The following is a 19,596-nucleotide window of genomic DNA, read 5'->3' on the forward strand; positions in this document are numbered from 1 at the left end:
ATATATATATTGTGGTCCATAAATATTTGCAAACTTTGTCAATTTTCATTAACATTTAATTTTTTGTTTTAAAACATTCATAGGAAATGTAGTAAAATTGCTACTTTAAAAAAAATATGAAAAAAAATGTTTAAATATATTTTTTAATTTTTTGAAAGTAGTGTCATCTCCTATTATATGAAAGTTTGAATGTGTGTTTAATTTTTTTTTATTATTATTATTTCTCCTATTTCTTCTCTTTTTACTCACTGGTTGGCTTAATTTTGAATGGTTTTCTTTCTGTGTCTAATTTTGTATAACGAATAACTCCAAAAATGAAACGCACATTTTTTTTTCCTTTTTAATTTGTGCTACGCTTCTGAAATGCATGCGTTTTTTGTTTGTTTTGTTGTAGGTTGCGCTGTAGCGTCTTGCTTTATACTCTCACTCTCATCAAACCTGATACCCTCACTCTTGTTCCTGTCGCTTTGCCTCTTTCTGCTTTTGTTTTGTGGCTCTTTTTTCCCTCCGTTGTCTTGCATCCCTCAATCCTAACTCTAACACGGCTCTTATGGCATGGCTCTCTCTCTCAGACGTATGAGACAGATGAACTCTCAGAGGAAATGGCCCACCTGGAGGGTCTGATGAAGGACCTGAACGCCATCACCACAGACTGAACCACTGCAGTCACTCACGGCTGAACCGCGTCCTCAGGAACAACCGGGACATTTGAATGAACGCTGATCTCAGATCAGCCTTGAGAATGACTGAAAACGGATCACCGCTTCATCTTCTCCATCCTGCATGGCAGAGAATCTGTAAAACGATGAAAACTCAATGCCATTTTCTCAACTCGGATGAACAGTGCCGCACAGAAATTTTTTTTTAATGTTTTTTTTTTGGAGGGTTGTATTTACGTATTCTATATTTTTAGCCTGTATATGTATGTTTTCATTGTGTGCAAGGTCATTTTAGGACTTTTCTTAGGACAAAACCTCACATGCTCAAACTTTGGGCTTCATTCATGAAATGCAAGCAGAATAATTTAGTGTAAATTATGCATAAAATCATTCTTATGTAAATTGTCGCATTCAAATCAGTGCAATCATTTACATAATGAACGATTTAAACCAAAATTTGTACATGGATCATGAAACCATTCTCACATAAATGTTGCATTCAGAAAACCATTCTTGCGTAAATTGTCAAATAGACATTTCCTCAGTGTCTACAACATCACTTTAGTTGTTGAATTAGAATTGAATGTCGAGATTTACATTAGAGCAGTTATTGAACAATTTACAAATAATCTACGAACAATTATTTTTGTTAGCTCATGAATTCTCATGAATATTTCATGGATTTATTTCAGCGTCTTACATCATGTTTAAATGTTTCATCTCTGGAGAGAAATGAAGATTTCTTGTCCTCAAACGCTGGTAGCATTAAAAGTCTGAATATGCATTGGAAATTTCCACATGGACATACTGACTTCTTGCAGATCTCGACCATCTTAATTCAGTCTGAATCGAGTGACGTTGATGTTTGGTGCTTCAGAAACTCCTCAAACGTGAGACTTTGTGAGAACGGAGATGTACGTTCCTCTTCCTCAGGACCCTGATGCCTGTTTTGGGGGCCCTAAAGATTCATCATGAAGGAGTTTAATGCCAAGTGACTCAGATTTTTGTACTTTGAGAGATATATAAATATATATATGACAAACTGCAAATGTTTGCTTATGTGAATACTTTGTACACTCTCAAAAAGGACAATTTTTATATATATATTCATCTTTCAGTTGGTTTTTATATGAAGACGACACATTGCTTTGTAAACATTTTCCATGTAAGTTATGAACGGTTACATTTTCTGCGTTGTGTTTTCACTGTGCTGTTTAGCCAATCCCTTCTCCCAAAGAATGAGCGAAAGAAAATATCAGCGACAAACTCTGCCTTGCTTGTGTAAAGTTTTTCACATCATGAATGTCAATGTGGCTGTAACAAGGTCTGCTTATGAATACAGTTGTTGTTTGTGTTTACAATAACGGGGGAAGATTAAAAAATAAATAAAAGACACCGAACTATGTTATATGGTCGGTGTACCGTCAACTGTCATTTGCACTTTTTATATTTTGGATTTGAAATGAATCGCTGATGCCATGTGAAATATGAACCTATTTTATGTAACAATGATGTTCAAGGAAACGACTGGTTTCAAAGACATTTAACTGTTGTTTATTTTGTTGCATTATTAAATAAGACCTATTTGCATTTGGTTTTTGCTGGAAAACATTGCTTATATTTCAGATACTTGTGGTTTTCGGTTCAATGGTTATTGAAGAAAAACTGGAATGATTATTTATTGTAATTATTTTACAATGTAGCTCATTACTTTCCACAAATTATCAAAGCTGATTTTCTACTCAGCTCATTTCAGACATCTAGAAGATCATTGATGGATAAAATATGGATAAAATAAATCAATGAGAAAGTTATGGCCTAATCAAAATGGACCGAATACAAAGCCTTGTGGGACACCGCTGGCTAAAAACAAAGAACATGGGACTAAAGTCTGAAAAAGTGTTGAATTTACATACATTTATCATCAGTTCCACATGAATCGAACAGTTTATGTAACTTCATGGAAGTTATTTTTAAGTGATCCAATTAAGGGGTCTTAATGTGTTATGATTTATTCATTTTCATCGTTTTGTCACAACACTAAATTGTAATATGTATTAACGAATTATTAGCTAGCAATAGCAAATATTAGCAAACTAAACACCAAGCATTAAATCAATGCCTTTGAGTAAAGCAGGTTTCTAAATCACAACAACTGAACATTAAACACGATCAAGTCACCCCTCATTTTGCTTAAAAACACATTAAAGTATACTTAAAATACATAGCAAAAATGTTTGAAATTAAGTCCCATGTGAAGCATGCTGGGAGCTAGTTTTAGTAGTCGACAAAACTCAAGTGCTGTTGAACCTACCTGATAGTTTCACATTCGGCCACAATTTAATCTAGTAGATTTTACAATTTAGAGAATGACATGAATCAAGTTTGTTAGAGAAATTAGTCTTGTGTAGATCAAAAACAATGACTGAGCAAATTGGACAATCTATTTTTTCCCATTTTTAACTCCATATACAACTTACTAAAAGACATCTGAAATTTATTGTGTTTGATATGATCATGTGACTGAGAATTATACTTGAAATGCACTGCTTTTGCTTTGATACCATAAACACAAATGCCAAAATTTGTTAATCAGAAAAATTTTATTTGCTCAAACTTGCACTGTTGGAAAATATCTTACCATCTCATTTGACAAAATTATGTAACTCCTTCCAGCAAGTGGCATTTTATGTGGCACATTTTATTGCAAACCAGCTTTTACATTTGTTTCAAAAGTTAGGACTTTCTGAGGCTAAAAAAATCAACCACGTAAATTTAAGTCTTGAGTACTAATAAAACTATTTTGATTTGACTGTTTACAATCAGTAGCCTAAAATAAGCTTGTACACATGAGAGGAAAAAACAATGCTCTACATGGTTATAAAAAAACAAACCCAATGCAAAAAGCTACATCCCACCTTCAGTCTTACGATTAAGACAATAACAGTAATGTTCTCCGTATTCGTCAAGTTTCCGAGGTTGTCAAGATTCTAATTATGCAAACATGGCCCATGGAATTCTGGGCACATATTATTTTTTGGCACTAATATGGACTGCGAAATGTTTTCAGAAAATCTAATGATATATGAATGAAAGCTTTTATTTACAACTCTAACCTTTAGTAAAATTATAGCAGAATTATAACATCTAAACTCGAATGACATAAACATCTAATCATTGCTTTGAGAAGGTTTTGAGATCTTTCATGATCACTTTTTTTTTTTATTTAAAGAGACTCCTGTACCATTATGGATGACGGGGAAACATTAAATTACTTTATATACAGCGTAACCAAGATCAGAAAGGATTTTGCATACATACAAATATACAAACACACTGATGAACATTTCAACTTCATACCTTCTGCTTCAAAACAAAAAATAAACACAGAAGTAGTGCCTCGGCAGTCCAAAGCGGAACCAAATCGAGATCCAGAACCAAAGCAGGTGAAGAAGGGCAGCGTAGCTGGGCTTTGGGTTCTGTGTGGACCGCTGGGACAGTGAGGGAAGAGAGGTGGGATCTCGGTGGTGCTTCCTGGTTCTAGTTCCTCTGCAGAGAGCTTTGGGCGGCCGTGGTGGCTGCATTGGCGGCTGCGGTCTGGAAGGTGCGGTTCGTGAGGACGCCCTGGGAGAATTCCTGCTGCGCCTTCTGGAAACTGGCGCCGGTGCGACGGTAGTGGGAATGAACCTGGAAAAGAATCACACCAATGACCCAAGAATCCAAACCAAAGAACCACAGGTTTTCACTCAGAAATCGTGAGCTACTTACCATTTTCAGTAAAACGACCGACAGTGCGGCAGTGGCTGTGAAGAAAGCCGCCACCACCATCATGATGACGCCTACCGCTTTGTTATTGCCAATCGCTGCTATGGCACTAATCCAGCCGCTGTAATCAAAATGAACATCGATTAACTAATTTCATGTTTGTTCCTTCTAAATGATGCACTGTTAAAATTCTGAATAATGAACAACAACAAAATAAATGTATGGCTGCTGAAGGAAGTGGGTATCAAGAGGTCAGGCCCGGCGGATTTTTAACTAGTCAACTTGAAAATTTAACTACAACAGGATTCAAGTAACTTTTTCTTTATTAACCCTCTAGTTAAAGAAATTTCTATTTTAAGTGCACCACACATGAAGTTGTCAACATGATGTAAATATTAAACAAATCACTTGTTAAATATCTTTGCAAAAAAGATGAATGAACTACAACTACATCTTCTGCAAACTTGTCATATATATTATATGTTCAAAAATAATGCAAGAAAAAATGCTTTTAAAAAAATCTAAAAAGTTAAGGTAATTTAAATTCAAAATGACTGAAGGTATAACACAGTAGACTATTATTAACTATAAATGTTCTGTAAAAACAATGAACAGCAGCTTTCAGCCTGTCACCATGATGCAAACATGAAATATCAGACATATAGTAGTAGTTCTTTACAGGTTTTTATTAGATTACGCTGCTTTTCCATTGTTTTTTCTATGTAAACATGGACGCGTTTGACTGTTGCACTCGCGTCTATTGCAGCGTCTCATGCATGAAACGGCATTTTAAACGGCAAGTTAAAAGAAGTTCAACTACCATCTTCCTGCATTTTTTCCTATTCCAATGCCTGCATCACATCTTTGTCAACACAAAAGCGCATTTTGTGTGAATGGCGTGATATATTCTACTTAAGGTCCTTCACAGAGCGTCACACATGAGCGCTTAAATCACGCCGACATGCGGTCATTGTTTTCTCTTTACTGTTAACACTTGCATATTGTCAAAACGACTAATTCTTGTTTGGTAATATTTCCATTCAAAATCGTGATTTCTCGATTTATAAAAAATACAATTGTGGCAAAACATTACATTCAAATTAATCGATAAAATCGGAAAAATCACCCAGCCCTACTTCTACAAGGACCTTTTTAAGTTTGTAAAATGCCTCTTTGGCAAGGACAAAAACGGGAGCCTTAAGGTACCTATAAAGGACTTTGAGGTGCACCTGAGAAAGACCTATTCTGACAAGCAGAGCCAAGTGCCAACTACCATTCCAGATGACATGCCACCAATCCAACCACCAGAGCATCAGATGGATACAAGGCTTCCTTCATGGAGAGAAGTTGAGAGCATCAGACTCAAGATCCGCATCAGCCCCCGGGCCTAATGGTGTTCAATATAGGCTTTATAAGAACACCCACAGGGTCTTGAAACATCTTTGGAAATTAATGATTGTGGCAACAAGTTAAACCAAAGGGATGGCGAAGGACCGGAGGGATCCTGATTCCGAAGGAGAAAAACTCCTCAAATATTTATCAGTTTTGTCAAATGAACCTCCTAAATGTGGAAGGAAAGATTTTCTCCAGTGTTGTGGCCCAAAGGCTCTCAACTTCCTTACAGAATAACAACTTCATGGACACCTGAGTGCAAAAAGCAGGGATAGGTGGTTTTTCAGGATGCTTGGAACATGCCAATGCCATCTGGCACCAGATAAGAAGGAAAAGAAAGACCTGCATGTGGTTTTTCTGGATCTTGCTAATGCCTTTGGCATGCCAGTCGCCTGCTGGACAAAATCCCAAAAAACATCCAGTGGGCACGAATGGAGCTCAAACCCAGCAAATGTCGCAGTAACTCCATTGTCAAAGGCCGACTTACCAACAAGAGTTTCTGCATAAATGGAGAGTCAATACCAACGATTCAGGAGAAATCAATCAAAAGCCTTGGAAGCGTTGGTACACAGCGGAGCTCAAAGACTCCAAACAGGTGGAACAACTTAGGCAAGAGACCATTAGTGGCCTCAAGAAAATTAACAGCACTGCTCTTCTTGGAAAGTTGAAGTTATGGTGCTTCCAATTTGGGTTGTTGCCCCGTCTCGTGTGGCCAATTGCCATCTATGAATTAACACTTTCCCATGCTGAGCGGCTGGTGAACGAACAAGTGAGGAAGTGGCTCGGGCTACCCAGATGCCTTAGCAGCATAGGCCTGTATGGGAATGGAGCTCTCTCTTTGCCTATATCAAGCATTGTGGAGGAATATAAATGTGCCAAAGCTAGGCTTGAGATGACACTCAAGGAATTACTGTGACCCCTTTATAAGAGGCGCTGCGCTGACCCTAGCAACGGGGAGGAAATGAAAGTCAGCTTTAACAGGAGCAGAAGCAAAGGCAGCCCTTAGACACCAGGATATAATGGGGAAAGTCCAACATGGTAGAGGGGGACTTGGATTGGGAACAACAACCCCCACATGGCAAAAAGCTACACCATATGAACACCGGCACCTGGTGGAGGTGCGCCACCAGGAGGAAGCAGCCAGATGTGCAAGAGCCCCTCTCAAGCCCAGCAAGGCTGCTGGATGAAGTGGGATGGCATAGAGCAACGTAAAATCACATGGAGTGATCTGTGGAACATGGAAACGAATGGGTTAAGTTTCATCATCAAGGCCACGTATGATGTACTGCCCTCTCCAACCAACTTACATCTTTGGTGTGGAGAGGATCCAACATGTCACCAGTGTGCAGCCCCGCCAACCCTCAAGCACATCCTAGTGAGTTGTAAAAACAGTTTAACGCAAAGGAGATATACTTGGCGTCACAACTAAGTACTGCGGTGCTTGGCCTCAGCATTAGAGGACAAGAGAGTGTCAAGCAATGCCATTTCCCTAGTTGGCCAGACGTCTTTCACGCAATTAACGCCTTTTATCCAAGAAAGGAGAAAAACAGCGAACCAAGTCTTCATTTCCTAACACTTGTCTGCTGAATACAGCTAGGGACTGGCAAATGACCCAAACCAGAGACTAACCTTCCTACCTGAAATCGCAGTGACCAATCTGCTTCCAGATCTGGTTCTCTGGTCAAACTCCTGCCATTGTGTCTTCATTGTGGAGCTCACAGTCCCTTGGGAGGAGGGTATCGAGGAGGCTTACGAAACGAAAGAAGCTGCGGTATGCTGAGCTGGCAGCTGAAGCAGCGAATCGTGGCTGGAATGTGAAGGTGTGTTCAGTGGAGGTGGGCTGCAGGGGCTTTGAGGCCAATTCCACAATAAGGCTGCTGAAGGAAGTGGGTATCAGAGGTCAGGCCCAGCGGAAAGCAATTAAGGAACTTCCCACTGCCGCCGAAAAAAGCCGTCACTGGTTGTAGGCAGTGTGGGCCACCAAATAACCAGTTTAGTCACCACGCAATACACACCAGGCCTGATCAGCCTGTGGTGGGCCTGCCTCTGCTGAGGTGTCTTGTGATAAAAGGTCGAAACATCTCATGAAGCAGTGGTACACAACTGATGATGTGTCACACTGGTGTGAAGATCTGGTCCTGGCTTTTCCTCTTATTTTCTTTTCTTTTGTATTATCCCTCAGGAGTGCAGCAACAAGTCAATCCACCTAAGATTTCTCCAAAGTAGTCAAGGCTAGTACTGTGCTGAATTGTTAGGAATTGAAACACCTAGTCCTATCAAGTATTTGATTTGTGTATGCATTAACATACATTATATATATATACAGTGGGTACGGAAAGTATTCAGACCCCCTTAAATTTTTCACTCTTTGTTATATTGCAGCGTTTTTGAAATGTTTCATTTCAATGTATAAAATATATTACATTTTATATTATTATAAATATATAAATAAATATATAATAAAAATAAATATTGTAACAAATATTGTATACGAATATTCTAAATAATGAAAAACAAGTTTGAGAATAGTTTTTATTTTTTAGATTTTAATTTTACAGAATATAGTTAGAATAATATATATATATATATGTACTTTAAAAAATATATTCTAATTATATTCTATAAAATTGTGAATAATATCAGAGTAAATGCATATATAAAAATACATATAATAAAATCTCAAAATGCTGCAATTGATCAATCTGAATCAGTCCAAGAATTCCAGAGAGTCTCATAACAATATTCTCATAATAGTCTCAAAATAATCTTGAGAAGATAATGTTATTAATGGAAGAGAACTGAGAAATCAAGCTCGTCTCTATCAGGGGTTCAAAGGTCGACAAGCGTTGCTCTAACAGGAAAACATAAAGCAAGAAGTTTAACGAGCAAGAGGACGTACTTCAGAGAGGAAGCAAGAGTTTTAAAGGAAGTCCAGCAGCAGAAAACCGTTAGTACAGGAACAGACACTCGTCAAAGAGACAGAAGAGAGAGCCAAGCGTCAGAAAGTCATCTGTCACACAGGAGAAACACAAACGTCCAGCTCAGAGACGCTTAGTCAACATAGCTTGAGTGAAATATTCCTTTAATACTCCCTAACTCGTATTACTGGCTTAACTTGCACTACTAATGAATTACTGTAATCCAGAATGAAGTACAGGGGAAGCTGTATAGAGCGATCTCAGCACTGATGTATACTGTACCTGTTGCCCCATCTAGGAATGCCGACGCTCTGAATCACAGACACGGCGATCTGAGCGAAGAAAATGAAGAAGAAGAAGAAGAAATTGAAGGAGCTGTCAGACCTGAAAAAGAAATAAATATATGAATTACTGAAAAGACAGAATCATGTTGACAATAAAACAAAAATATTAATATTAAATGAAAAACTGAAACATTCAGAAAATCAGAAATGTTGCCTATAGCTGAAAATAAAGTAGATAAAGTTTGTTTAAATGCTAAAATTACTAAAACTTAAATTCTAACTGTTCTAAATCAAACATTCTATATTTCTATAATAGACGCAGATACTTTTCACATTGTTTTTTACGTGTACATTAAATATTGATTTTTAGATTTTTTTATTTTTATTATTTATTATTTCTTAAAAAATAAAGTAAAATAAAAATAAATTAAAGCTATTTAAAATGTACTTTAGATACAGATATTTTAATAAATTAAAGCAAAATAAAAATATTTTAAAAAACGAATAAAAATGACAAAAATAAATAAAATTACTCAAACTAAAATAAAAATATAAAAAACTGGGAGTATAAAAATAAAAGCTAATTCAGAATATTAATAAACACTATAATAGCATACAAATATAATATTATTCTCATAATAGAGTCCCAAAATTAAAGGTGTCAGACCTGAAACTGAAATTAAATAAGTTTAAGTTCAAAAACTAAAATGACTAAAAACTAAAACGTGAAATAAATGAAAGATAATAAGCTAAACAATAAAAAAAATAATAATAGAGATGACAAAACCAAATAACAAAATTACTAAAACGTAAACTAAAATAAAAGCTAAATCTAAATATTAATAAAACACTATAATAGTATACAAATATTCCAGAGAGTCACATAATAATGCTCTCTTAATAGTCTCAAAATTGAAAACTGAAAATATAAAAAGCTAATTCTAAATATTAATAAATACCAAAATAGTATACAGATATTCATAATAGATTGTCAAAATTGAAGAAACTGTCAGAAATATATCAATCATCAAAGTGACGTAAACATGTAAAGCCCAACAACGTGATCTGATCAGTCATTTGAACTCTCTTCTGCTGCTCACCTGAAGGCTTTATAGACGGGTCTGAACCAGCAGAGGAAGGAGCAGGGAGCGAACAGGATGAACCAGAGGATGGACAGACCGAAGTCCACGCCTGCATCTTTGTTAGTGGTGAACTCAGCTAGACAGGCCAGAACGTTCAGAAACAGTGTCACACACTGCCCTGCAAACACACACACACACACACATGTATATAAAGCTCACATCAAACAGCAGCCACACATCACACACGGACGTGCATCAGCCAGCAGAGTTCAACTCAATCTGATGGAATCAAAACTAGGGATGGGTATCGTTAAGGTTTTAACGGTATTACTACTCTTATCGATACTGCTTATCGATTCGGTACTTTAACGGTATTCTTATCGGTACTTTTTGTTTTATATCCCTAATCAAAACTGACCCCATGTATGAATATATATATATTAGGGCTGTCAATCGATTAAAATATTTAATAGCGATTAATCGCATGATTAATCTCAAGTTAACTCATGACAATCGCAACTTAATCGCACATTTTTATCTGTTCTAAATGTACCTTAAATTAATACTTTTCAAGTTTTTAATACTCTAATCAACATGGGCATGGACAAATATGGATGCTTTATGCAAATGCATGTTTATTATTAGTGAAACCATAGTCAACATAGAGCATGAAGACTAGACATGTTTCAAAGGTCATAGATGTTTTTCAAAGAACTTGTTCATGTCTATTAGACACATGAAAAAAAGAACATACAAGCAGGTTCCCATTACTTCTCTTTCTTTGCATTGAGCAATTTACTTACACAAGCCTGTTTACATTTTTGCACAACAGGGCAGCTCACTTCTTCTGAACATGCTGTACATTTATTATTTATTATTACATTTGTTTGCCTCTCTGTGACCACATACTGTATTTTGATGCAGCTAAATTGTTATATTTTACTGTTTCTGTTGTCAGACAACGGAATGAATATGAAAAAGTGACTGAAACGCGACCTAGTAAGACGTTAATCTGCACAAAAATCTTGATTTATAATCAAGCCGTCGTCTGATGAAATCAAATACACATAAGGTAAAGATAATAGCTGTGCTGTGATTTCGGCTATGCTTGCATGTAAAATTAGAGAAGCAACAGAATATCTGTTTTAACTGAAAGCGCTGCTCCTCTCCGCCGCTCGCTGAACAGATCAGACGCAAACCCTCGTGCTTGCGCGGCAGTACCAGCGAGTCTCAGAAAGTAAATAAGGTTTGTCCAAGAAGCCGCTAGATTTGTCGCTAGGTACTTTAAAATTTTTTTTAAAAAGTCGCTAAAGGGGACTGAAAAGTCGCTAAATTGGCAACACTGTGCATCTCCATTTCTCCAACTACAGGCTAGGCAACGGGTCAAAAATATATAAATAAAAATATATAAAAACACTATAAAACATTGTTTTAGGTAACTGAAATATAAATATATAAAAATATAAATATTACATGAAAAACTTACACTTTAAAATGAAAATTAGTAATTTAGCCTTGGCAACTAACTAAAATAAAATAGGTTTAAGTTCAAATAGTAAAACTACTAAAACAAAAACTGAAATACAATTGAATAAAAGTTATTAAGAAAGTTATTTAAAAAACTATATAATAAAAATGACAAATGCACAGTATAAAATTACTAAAAAGAAAACTATATTTAAATACTATATTTTTATATTTAAAAATACTATAATTAAAATGAAAAGTGAAAACAGAAACTATAATAGTATAGAAATAATACTAAAATAATACTGTTTGTTCAACAATAAAATAAAATGAGAACTGAAAATTGATTGAATGTTGAAAAGTTATAATTATGATGATATTATTATGAGCTTAACTTAATAATAAGTTACTTGGAACATTCAAAATAAGGAATATGTTTAAAAAGAGTTAGTAAAAACTATTAAAAATCACTTTGGGTAACTAAAATAAAGTTAAAAATAAAATATAAATGTTAGATGAATGTTAAACTCAAACTTAAAAACTTAAAAGCTTGAATTTAAAAATCAGAAATGCTGCCTTGGCAACTAACAGAAATAAAATAAGTTTAAGTTAAATTACTAAAATCCCGTCCAGAAGCCTGCGGTCGGTAAATATAACGTTGCGAGTCAGTAGCCTATCGAAGCTATTTTACTAATAAAAGTTACCGTGCTGTGTTGTCGTGTGCAATAATGTGTGTGTGTGCGTGCGTCTATGAAAGCAGCGTAGCCTGCATATAGTTTTAGTTTAGCTATCAACCTGAGCCCGACCCGAACCCGAAAGTATTTCAGGACCCGTCGGGCTCGGGTCGAGTAGCAGACCTCTAGTCTCTTCTGCTCATCAAGGCTGCATTTATTTGATCAAAAATACAGAAAAAAACAGTAATCTTGCAAAATGTTATTAGAATATAAAATAATGGTTTCTATTTTAATATCCTTTAAAATATCATTTATTCCTGTGAATCAAAGCTGTATTTTCAGCATCATTGCTCCAGTCTTCAGTGTCACATGATCTTCAGAAATCATTCTAATATGCTGATTTATTATCAATGCTGGAAACTGTTGCTGCTTCATATTTCTTTGGAACCTGTGATACTTTTTTCAGGATTCTTTGATGAATAAAAAGTTAAAAAGAAGAGCATTTATTTAAAATAGAAATCTTTTCTAACAATATACACTACAGTTCAAAAGTTTGGGGTCAGTACATTTTTATACTTTCTTTTTTTTGTTGAAAGAAATTAAAACTTTTATTCAGCAAGGATTAGGGCTGTGCGATTAATCGAAATCGAATCGAAATCGCGATTTGAGACGTTGCGATTTCCTAATCGCAAAGCCTGCGATATGGACGCGATATTACTCCGTTCCAGAGCATATGCATGACTGCCAGCCTTGAGTTGCAGTCTTACTAACCAATAGAGTGAGCGCACCTCCGTTCTCCCCAATCAGCACTGCTCTAGCCAACTGCGTAGACACCCACCATTAAAAATTTTTAAAAAAAAAGCAAGACGGGAGAGAGACAGAGTGGGATTATGGCGTCTACTGGGTCAGATCAAAAAATTATTTGGCAGCACAACTGTTGATAATTCTAAATATAATAATAAATCAGCATATTAGAATGATTTCTGAAGGATCATGTGACACTTTATACTGGAGTAATGATGATGGAAATTCAGCTTTGCATCACAGAAATAAATTATATTTTAAAGGATATTAAAATAGAAAACATTATTTTATATTGTAATAACATTTTGCAAGATTACTGTTTTTTTCTGTATTTTTGATCAAATAAATGCAGCCTTGATGAGCATAATAAGAGACTTCTTTAAAAAAACATTACAAGTCTTACTGATCCCAAACTTTTGAGCGGTAGTGTATGCCAAATTAAAACGCATCATTTCGACGGAAGCATCAGCGGCCTGTAAACTCACACATCCACAGGTAATAGATCATTTTGCAGAGTCTATGATGTTCCTGCGGGATCTCCTCAGAGAAGTCCTGGTAGAAGCAAGGCTTGATGGGAAAGAACTTGGGAAAAGGAGGCCAGTTGTTCTGTCTGCCTGAAGAGAACAAGTGTGAGGTGAGACAGACGCCCATATCCCACAATCCTTAGCAGCAGCTTGTCAAACAGTAACAACAAACAAAGGCGCTAGTCTGTTGATTTATGCAACTGAATGCATTCAGATGAGTGTAAACACACTCAGAATGGAATATTAGCATACTGAGCAGTATATATTATTATTTGTAAAAGTTGTATGTGCCAGTTGTAAACCATTAAAAGACCTTTTCATTACTTCAAATGATAATCAATAAATTAATAATTATTCATTTGATTTAAGATATTAATTAAATTGATCTGAATACATTCATAAAATGTTTTATTTAATTACCATTAAATAATATTTTATTATATTAAAACTTATTATATTTCAGCTAGTTGACAAGGCAATTTTTAATGACAAGACAAATCTCATTTTCTTTTAGTTGAAGTTAAAGTACTACAATAACTAAAACCAATCTTATTTTAGTATTGTTGAGATGCTATTATAGTTTTTATTAATAATAAAAAATGTTTTATGTATTTATTTTATTGTTTTTTAATGTTTAATTTAAGGTAGATTTTTAGTAATTTTGTTGCGTGTTTTAAAATGTTTTAAAACCATTTTTATTTCAGTTTTAATTATTTTAGTAGATCTAGTTGAACTAAATGAAAATGAGAAATGCTGCCTTGGCAACTACCTGAAATAAAATAAGCTTATAATCATTTTTATTATATTTTATTTTACTTAATTGAAATTTCAAATAAAGATTTTTTTTTTATGGTTTTAGTTTTAATTAACTATAATATTAACTATATACTATTATTATTATTATTAAAACTAAATAAACTAAAATGCAACAAAAAAAATTATATAGACATATTTAAACAAAAACTAATAAAAATTACATAAACAAAAAATTTCAAATAAAATTAAAATGAAAACAAAGAATATAAAAAAATTAAATATAATTCAAAATATTAACAAAAACTATAATAGTTTATCAATGATAACATTGCATGTTTAATTCCGTAAATAGCATCCAGTTATCTTACATTTTAGTTTGTATGTGCCAGTCTGATTAAATTATGCATCAAGAGCATAACATTTTTGGATGTAATTAGTATTACTATTAGATTATTAATCACACTGAAAGTGCAAGGTGAAGTCAGATGCATTGCATCGTGGGATACTGTACCTCATGCAAATCTAGCATGTCATCACATACAGCAGAAGCAGAGTGGTGTGTGTTACCTGCCGGCGCTCCTCTGCTCTGCAGCTCTTGTTCTCGTCGATCCAGCTCGGCTGCTTTCCTCTCCAGCTCCTCCTGCTGTTTGAGCAGATTGGCCTGCGCAGCTGCAGCCGTGGCCTGCAGAGACACACACGGGCCGATTACAACCCTCAAAAACACACAGAGATGCGGCACTTTTGTGTGTGTGAGACTCTGACCTGTGGACTGGGCTCCACTGACGGCTGCAGGACAGCAGGTTGAGCGCTGGAGGCTGGGATGGTGCTTCCCTGACCGAAAGACCGTGAATTATTAGGATTTTAATTGATAATAAAACACAAAACATTGGTATTTTGTATGGTACTACTGTTGGAACATTTAGCCTTTACATTACTATCCTTTTTATTTATTTCTTGTGATATAAAACAGTGGAACAAATGACTTTAACCGTGGTCAAATCAGCGGAGCTCATGGCCTCGAGTAGCTTATTGCTTTATTGCTTTAGAGTTCAGAGCACAACTGGCTCAATCTACTCATCTTACACAATCACTGAAATAATGTTCACTAGACTCACCGTCACAGAGTTGCCATCAGGAAATGGAGTGAAACTTTCAATGTGATCGATTCCAGAGTTGGTCACCTGAGTGACAGACGGATCCTGAAAGAGATGAACTCTATTATTATTATTAATATTATTATTAAACAATAATTATTAAACAATTGTTTATTATTTAACAATAGCAATTATTATAGTGTGTGTGTGAATATAATTGCTTATTACTGTTTAATAAAAATTAGTGCGGTCAAGCGATTAATTGCATCCAAATAAAAGTTTTCGTTTACAAAATATATGTGTGTGTACTGTACTCTGTATATTTATTATGTGTATATATAAATACATAAACATACATACATTTAAAAAATATATATTTACATGTATATATTTATATTAAAATATAAATATTAATATTTTATATATAAACAAAAAATATGTTTCTTAAATATATACATGCATGTGTGCATGTTTCAGATTGCGATAAATCGTGACTAATAAAAATATTAATATATATATAATATATTAATATATATATATATAGTAAAAAAAAACAACCTAAGGTTACTGATTTTAGGGAATAAAGCAGAAATAAAATAAAATATAAATATTAGATGAAAAATTTTATTTCTAAATTAAAATTTAGAAATGTTGCCTAATTTGTTGAGCAGCTAACTGAAAAAATAAATTGTGTTGAAAAGAAAGTTGAAACACTAAAATTACTAAAACTGAAATTAAAACTAAATATAAATATGAATAATAATAATGATGATAAAAGCACACTACAAATATATACACACACACACACACACACACACACATATATATATATATATATATATATACACAAACACACACACACACACGTATATATACATAAAGTAATTTTTTAATATTTATAAATAATATTCAATACATAATATTAATTAATCATTTCATTTTTTTTTTTTATGCATTATAAATTATTTAAAAAAATGATAATATGCTTTCATATTAATTAATGTTTTTAATATTTAATATAATATTTTTTATTATTACTTCATGGATCCAGAGCAGCTGAAAGCATGGTATTTGATGCGTCACAGGTTTTGACTCGCATGCCTCAATTACATCATCCCAGAGAGTTAAATAGGTCACAATCATCTGGCAATATTTTAGATGCCTCTGTGGTCAAAACGAGGAACCAAAATCCTGAAATCAGCACAGATCCTTCCTTCCTTACTCGCTAATTCAGCTCATATTGTCCATTAATTTCAAACCACAGCAGCCACAGATGCGAGCTATTCAGTCATAACAGGAAATATATTGAAGCATCTGAGCTTCATTTTTACATGATATGAAGAAAATGTAAGCCCATGCAAAACTCGATCCATAATGCCAAGGTGTTCAAGTTTTAGCTATTCTCTGATACAGCAGACGAGAACAGCACAATCTCAATATTTGTCCAAAGTGCATATAGATTCATCTAGAAGAAAGAGAATGCTGACTGATTATTAATGTGAATCTCCAGTACTCATTAATCACATCCGGTGTGGCAAGAGTCCATCAGGGCAGGACTTACAGTAATATTTACCCAGTGTGGGACACATAACAGACAAAAGACACAGAGAACTTCCTTCATCCTCAAAAGCAGAAAGATCCAGACAAATCATGGAGGATCATGAGAAACCTCATTCATTGTCCTATAAAAACAACTTTCAGAACGCAAAACTTCAGAGAAGAAGCTGCAAAATGTTCTCGTTCCAAACGGACATCGCCAAGTTGCAGAACAATGTAAGCAAAAGTCTGATATGATGAGGCCTTGAAATATGTAATAGTTTTGTTTGGCTGTGTCTCTGCGGTCTGTCCTGACAAACACACCTGCCCTCATTCCCACAGGCCTCACGCCAGGATCACTCTCATTCAACACTCAGACGCACTTCAGACCAACACCTGACATTACAACACGAGTGGAAAATCACAACAGAACCAACGACCAGAAAAACTATAAAACGAGCACGTTAATACATTTCATTGAGAATCTATGTTTATTAGAAAGATTAGTTTTTTTGTGCTTAAATTTGTGGTCATTTGTAACATTACCTCAGTTTTGCGTTTTTCTTATTTAAAGAGAAACAATGTCACTATGTTAAGTTTGAATAATTGTTGTATTGTCATTGTTTCAATGGGATCGTAATTGTAATATTATAAAAATAATTTTTATATTTTCAGCAAAACTTAGATTACACTTAAAATTTCTAATTATATGGAATGATATTTAGGACAATATTCAAAAGGAATTGCAAATTGTATTTGCAATTGCGTTTTCAATTTGTGGATGCATACATTGTGATTAGGAAATAAATTTGCAATTGCATTTCCAATGTCTTACGAGATATGTTTCTGTCATTTTGGAATAGCAATAGAAAATCACCCATTGGCTATTTCACTTTCTCTGTGTCCTGCTTCAACCCTCACAAAATTCAAGTGGAATTGCAATCCCCTTTGCACTTGCATTTCCAGTTCGTAACGCAGTCAGCTGTCAATCAATCTTGAGGGTGGGGTTTATTGATATAGTGGGAAAGTATGCCACGCCCACTACTGGCAGAAAACAAAGCATCGTTATTCATTCCTATGAGGAAAATGGGGAATTTGGCCATTTTTGCAATGAAAACATGCCCATTAATTAATTATTTTATTCACTTTCACTTCAAACAAAGTCAAGAATCCAGAACTGATTTTATGTTCACCTGTCAACCAGAAAAAAAGAAAACTGCTGTGACCGGATGCAGAGCGGTAACGAGTCATATACTGGGGTGCTTGGGAAACTTTGGACTGGACTCAAGAATGTATCGGATGAATGTGTGGGTTACCCTTGCAATTCCTTTTGAATATTGTCCTTGTGAGGGTTGGAGCAGGACGCGGAGAAAGTGAAATAGCAAGTGGGTGATTTTCTATTGCTACTCCAAAAAGACAGAATCATAACTCGTAAGACGTTGGAAATGGACTTTGTGGTTCCTTATAAAATTTTTACATATACAGAAAAGCAAATGGAAACACAAATGTGCAATTTGCAATTCTTTTAGAATATTGTCCGGAATACCATTCCATAAAATTAAATAGTTATTTAAATTGTAATAATATTTCACAATATGACTGTTTTTACTGAAATTTTCATAAAATAAATGTGGCCTTGGTGAGCTTAAGAGACTTTTATTATAGATGCTAAAAAGTCTTAAATGAAATACGAAATAACTGAATTAATATTATTTTAGCAAATATTCATATTACAATTATAATAAGGTATATTATGAATACTAGGGCTGTCGCGATAACCGCAATATTGTAATACCGCGCTATTTAAAAAAAACGCGGTAAAACCGCATATTGAGCCACCCATAATAACCGCAAGGGAAATTTCCTAACCGCGACAGCCCTAATGAATACATTTATTTATTTATCATTTTAAATATATTATTACTATTAAATTATCATGAATATAAAAAATTTTATTATTAAGATCTAAAATCTGAGAAAGCACAAAACATCATAGAAGAATAGAAGTATTTTAACGATAAATTACGTTAGTATTAGTATTAGAAAGGACTTTTTTTAAACATGAAATTACACACTAAACCTTTTAAAGGGGACATCGGATGCCCATTTTTCACAAGTTGGTTTGATTCTTTAGGGTCTTCATGAAATGTCTGAAACATGCTTTGGTTAAAACTCCTCAATGGTCGTGTAAAACAAAACCTTTTTACCTTGTCAAAAACAGCTCTGTTCACAGCGAGCCGTTTCGGTGCATGTCTCTTTAAATGATAATGAGCTACTGCTCGCCCCGCCCCTCTCTTCTGTGGGGTGTAATGATTGTAACGATTAACTGCCAGCTGGTTGAAAATCGATTCAAATATGTGACAATTCAAATCGGTTGAGATGCTAAACAAATCGCGATTCATTTAGGTGTAGGAGTTTATATGAATGTATGTCTGAGGGGAACTTACTGTCTTTAGAAAAGTTTAGATGGTATTTTTTCTTTTCATCTTGCCTCTGTATAATGCATATTAAAGTTCATAAGTTCAGCGCTGCTTTGTTTACAGCAGAAACCAAGGAAATGCTTTAAGCGCCACCTGCTGGCAGAGAGTGAATCTGCATCTCATTCATCTCGTTCGCTCTTTCTGTTTTATTTTAGACTTTA

General features: G+C 34.6%; 2 protein-coding genes across 2 annotated transcripts in view; one reads left to right on the forward strand and one right to left on the reverse strand.

Annotated features, from left to right (window-relative positions):
* LOC107724644 (neogenin-like) overlaps positions 1–2,200 on the forward strand; it is a gene marked incomplete at its 5' end in the record, with an annotated part of 11,165 nt that extends 8,965 nt beyond the window's left edge. The window contains one exon of the mRNA XM_016533646.1: positions 573–2,200. Coding sequence (XP_016389132.1) covers positions 573–656 — 84 coding nt within the window. The remainder of the gene's footprint in view (positions 1–572) is intronic.
* Positions 2,201–3,339: 1,139 nt separating this feature from the next.
* Positions 3,340–19,596, reverse strand: part of LOC107724655 (secretory carrier-associated membrane protein 2-like) — a 19,267-nt gene continuing 3,010 nt past the window's right edge. Inside the window, exons 2-9 of the mRNA XM_016533662.1 lie at positions 15,441–15,524; positions 15,088–15,156; positions 14,893–15,007; positions 13,531–13,659; positions 10,119–10,278; positions 9,017–9,118; positions 4,428–4,545; positions 3,340–4,346 (exon numbers count right to left, since the gene is read on the reverse strand). Coding sequence (XP_016389148.1) covers positions 4,200–4,346; positions 4,428–4,545; positions 9,017–9,118; positions 10,119–10,278; positions 13,531–13,659; positions 14,893–15,007; positions 15,088–15,156; positions 15,441–15,524 — 924 coding nt within the window. The 3' untranslated portion in view covers positions 3,340–4,199. The remainder of the gene's footprint in view (positions 4,347–4,427; positions 4,546–9,016; positions 9,119–10,118; positions 10,279–13,530; positions 13,660–14,892; positions 15,008–15,087; positions 15,157–15,440; positions 15,525–19,596) is intronic.

Source organism: Sinocyclocheilus rhinocerous, unplaced genomic scaffold, assembly GCF_001515625.1.
Source record: "Sinocyclocheilus rhinocerous isolate Xijiao unplaced genomic scaffold, SAMN03320098_v1.1 scaffold2110, whole genome shotgun sequence".
Lineage (NCBI taxonomy): Eukaryota > Metazoa > Chordata > Actinopteri > Cypriniformes > Cyprinidae > Sinocyclocheilus > Sinocyclocheilus rhinocerous.